At 46.5% G+C, this 4,732-nt stretch overlaps 1 protein-coding gene across 1 annotated transcript in view; it reads left to right on the forward strand.

Moving 5' to 3' along the window:
- Positions 1-4,732, forward strand: part of LOC102193830 (voltage-gated potassium channel subunit beta-2-like) — a 247,326-nt gene that overhangs the window by 192,915 nt on the left and 49,679 nt on the right. Inside the window, exon 10 of the mRNA XM_013915919.1 lies at positions 4,169-4,263. Within this exon, the coding sequence (XP_013771373.1) occupies positions 4,169-4,263 (95 nt within the window). The remainder of the gene's footprint in view (positions 1-4,168; positions 4,264-4,732) is intronic.

Genomic DNA, 4,732 nt, shown 5'->3' on the forward strand with positions numbered 1-4,732 from the left:
ACACCACCGCCTCTGCTTTTCCCAGTAAGATCCTGTGACCTGTCCGCGCGATGCGCGGAGAACCCCGGTAGTTGTATTGTACCTTGTCCAATAGCCAGGTTTCTGTGAGGCAGATCACGCAGCAGTCCCGCATCTCTCCCTGGAATGAGATCCGTGCCCGAAGCTCGCACAGCTTGTTCTCCAGAGACTGCACATTAGCCAGTAATAAACTAGATAACGGTGGTCTGTTAGTGCGCCGTCTCAGTCGAACCAGAACGTCAGATCTTCTCCCTCTGCGTCGGCGTTTGCGGCCTCCAGGGCCAGAGAACAAAAGCGTCTCAGGTGAGATGAATGAGGGTCTGCAAACGGAGCGTCCGTGTTGCAAAACTTGAACTCCGGAAAGTTATAAGAAAGACCGTCTTTTATGTCCAGTAAGGTTTGTCGGTCGTACACAAGGAGACATGTGCTACTCGCGAAAAAATAAAGGAAAAGTAAAATTAAACACAGAAAAACAGCTGTTGCTTGGGGGAGCTCGCGGCGAGGCTGTCATACTCGGCACCATCTTGTTTATGAACCTCTGATCTAAACAAATTTAACACATCATATTATAATAATTATTTTCTTGTACTCACACTACCTGTGGTTAGGGATGGGTATCGTTTAGGTTTTATCCGATACTGGTGCCAAACTGGTACTTTTTAAATGGTGCTGGTGCTTAAACGGTGCTCGAACCGGAGCTTAGAGAAATGCGAACACAAACTTTGTCCAAAAACCTCTTATGTTTTTATTTTTAGCAGTCTCTTTTTTGATGATAACCAAGTTAGCCTTTTCTGTTGATACAACATACCTCCTTTGGTTGGAACCGGTGGCTAGGGCTAGGACTCTCCTATTTGGGTTCTTGGGGGATGTTGCTAACTCCAGGTCCGATAACAGGCACCACTCCCGCAATATATGTGCTTGGTGTGAGGTCTTGCAGCAAGCTATCAAATATGGTGCTCTTCATCAGATTCGAGGTGTTACCTCCTTTGCACAGTATCACCTTAGGCTGCTGAGTTTGCATCTTTTGCTGTGAAGTACAGCCAGACTTTTGACCACTTTGCCTTGGGCATTTTTAATCTGTAGCTCTGCTCTAAAAGAACGCACATACCTGGGCCTGCCTACTATCCCTGGAAAGGTAAAATGATTGGCTAGAATTGAAAATGTATGACATCTCAGGAAAAAAAAGCACCGAAATAAAGCACCAAAATGCACTGGGTGCCATAATGGCACCAGATATCGGTACCCATCCCTACCTGTGGTACTATGTGACTGTGTGCGTGGGTTGTGTAAAATGTAATTATTGACAAGAGTCAACAAGCACTGATAGTGTAATCTACAGCTGTGGCCAAATGTTTAGAGAATGAGAAGTCTTGGGGGTTTTTTTTGTTTGTTAAAGTTTCTTTTTACAAACTTTGCTGTTTCAATAATAGTTGTATACCATATTATATCACTTCAAAAAGAGGTGATCCAGTAATGCTACACTAATGAATTAAACTATTCACTTTAGCTAACGTTATGTTGTGCAAGACATTAATAAACCTAAAATACAATGTTTTGGACATTCATTTGTATATTTCCCTACTGTAGGGGGCTCTGAGAGGGTACAATATGACAAGTGTGGAATTCTATAAGAAACAGTCAATCATATTTGTTTGTCAAAGCTGAACCAAGGGCAAACTACGCCAAATTATAAGCATAAAAGTTACTGTACAACTATCATTTTTTAACATGACGCTTGTTCTTATACATGTGATACATTTATTACCAACCAGAGAGTTTATCTGCTGACTTTTGAAGTCTTAATCCAGCTCCAGCTCAAGATAATGTAGATTCCCATCAGTAACACTTTCGTTCCGCTGATAAAATGTAGTTCTATTAATCTGCGCTCAATTACCCTGGAAGCGGAACTGGATGCAAGTAACAAAAAAAAAGAATTTTGGAACTGAAATTCCAACTGAAACTGAATGGTGATAAATTAAACTGAAATTATTCAAGAGCTACATTTTTAAAGGACAAAATACAGTTTCAAAGCAAATGAATTAACTTCAAATTCAGTTTCTGATGGCACAAAGGTCTGCCCATAGTACTGGCCATGTTCCTGGCACTTCGGCACTTCCTGTCTCGATTGCGTGGTTGTCTAGACAGACAGCACAGTTGCCGCAGCCTATATCAACCAGCAGGAGGAGCTGGGCTCTCCTCCCCTCTGCAAACTGGCCGCCCAGCTGTGGCAGTGGGCTCACTGCCAATTCCTCTCCCTCTGGGCAGTTCATGTGCCAAGTTCCCTGAACATGGCAGCAGACATTATGTCCAGGGGCAGTCCATGCCCAGGGGAGTAAAGGGCAGAGGTTGACTTCTTTGCCTCCAGGAAATTGACACACTTGCCCTCTGTACTTCTCCCTGAAGTCCGACGACACCCCTCTAGGGTGAGGTGCCCTTGTGCATCCCTGGCCCCAGGCACTCCTTTACACCTTCCCCCCTTTCTCCCTCCTCCACTCGGTCCTCCGCCCTGGTTTTAAGTAATCCCACCCCTCCTGGATGGCATGCCCTGGGACCTCCTGCCCCAGGCCGGAGGGTCGCTCTTCCATCCTTTCCCCGCAAGGCTGCGGCTGATGGCCTGGCCCCTGAGGAGGAGAGGCTGCGCTCCATACGACTTCCTGCCCCTGTTGTGAACACCATGCAGGAAACTTGTGCACCATCCACGAGGGCTTCCTACTGCTATCACTGGGGAGTGTTTGCTTCCTGGTGCGTGGTCCACAGGCTGGACCCCATGGTGTAACAGTTGATGCCATGGTGGTCCATGGACTGGACACCCAAGGTGCCACAGTCAATACCATCCTGCAGTCCCAGCTAGAGGCAGGCAGAGCTGCTGTTATCCTTCATGGGTTAGTGGCTGTGATTAAGGCTGTTCACCTTGGTCGCTCAGCGCTCAGTTGCTGAGCACTGAGCGACCAAGGTGAACAGCCAACTGCAAAATCAAAGCAGCGTTAGCGTTGCGCTAATGCTGCTTTGATTTCGCGTTTGCTAGGGGTGTCCAGGACCTAACAGCTCGGTTTCCCCTTGGGACCTGGAACTGGTCCTTAGTGCCCTCCAGTGCCCTCCATTTGAGCCCCTGGAAGATGCTAAGTTGAAGTGGCTATCGCTTAAGACCGCCTTCTGGCCATAACTTCCACCAGAAGAATAAGTGAGCTCCATGCACTGTCGGCCACAGTGACTGCTTGATGGGAAGGGGGTGGTCCTCGGACCCAACCCTGCATTCTTGCCTTCTTGCCACAAGTCCTCTCGGACTTTTACTTTTCTCAGACGGTTGAGCAGCACTCAGCTCCCACTGAAGGGTTGGAATGAGAGGCAGCTCTGCGTCTGCAGGCTCTGTGACCTATCCGAGCTCTGGTTCTGTATGTTGCACGTACCCCGTCACTTTGGACAATGGACTAGTGGTCTAAGTCCCAGTTAATCCTGCAGGCTTACGCTTCAGTAGGAGCTCCTCTTCCCTCAGGTGTTCAGGCCCACTTGACCTGCAGGGTGGACTTCTTGGGCCATATGGAGGGGCGCTGCCCTCTTGGCCATTTGTACATTGATGACTTTGTCCTCGGCCACCACCTTTACGCAAATTTTCCGCTTGAACGTGGCAGCCTGCTCATCTCTTGAGAGCAGATGCTGGGTGCCCATTGGTGGTAGCCATCGTTCCCCGGTCAGCCTAGCATCTTGTGGGCTGACCTAGAGTGGCCGCTCAGTTGCAGTCCTTACGTCTTTTGGGACCAGTTCAGGCCAGTCTTGCGTCTGGCGAAGCCCTGACCGGGGTGGCATATGTATATGTACATTTGTAAATAGTTTGTAAATACATTCTGGGATTTGGTTGCACTGTCTTCTCGTGGGGTGTCTTACAGAATTACCCCGTACATATGGAATATATAGCAAACTGGAGAGTCTTGATATGATAGAGAATGTAAGGTTACATTGTAACCTTTGTTCTCTGGGTCATACCCCATACATATGGAATATGTAATGGAGTGGAGAGATATTATCTCACTCAGAGAACCAAGGTTACAATGTAACCATATGTTAAGTGGCCTTCTGAACACCGATTCATAATCTGGAAATTAAAGAAATAATTTTTTAAAATATTCTGTATGTATTTCTTTTGGACATGCAGGCATTGGAGCTATGACATGGTGTCCACTGGCTTGTGGGATCATCTCAGGGAAATATAACAATGGAATCCCTCCTTATTCACGTGCTTCACTTAAGGTAATATCCCAATATTTAATATCCATCTGGTATTAAACAAAGGAACTGTAATGGTCCTGTGTTGTTTGACCCAGTTTTTTGTGTTTCATTGTATTTTGATATTCATTGTTTATGTTTTGGCTCATTGAGTCTTTTTTGAGTCTGTGTTCCGTCATGCTACCTGTTCCAAGGTTGCCTAGTTTCAGCTCTTTATTCATTTAGACTCCTTATGTCATCTTCCCTTGTGTTGAAGTTCCCCTTGTTGTTGTGTGTGTCTTACCTCTTATGTTATGCCTGCGTGGTTTATGTTGTCAAGTTCGGGTCACGTCTGTGTTCCGTCATGCTACCTGTTTTATGTTGAAAGTTGTTGGGTCTGTGTTTCCACAAGCCCCGCTAATTCTAGAGACTTATTCATCATGAAGAAAACAAGACAGTCGATCGATTATTTGCGCAAGGGAGGCCTCGTCTGTGTCCACCACGAAAATGACCC

This window comes from Pundamilia nyererei, unplaced genomic scaffold (genome assembly GCF_000239375.1).
Source record: "Pundamilia nyererei isolate P.nyererei 1_Seehausen unplaced genomic scaffold, PunNye1.0 scaffold00396, whole genome shotgun sequence".
Classification (NCBI taxonomy): Eukaryota; Metazoa; Chordata; class Actinopteri; order Cichliformes; family Cichlidae; genus Pundamilia; species Pundamilia nyererei.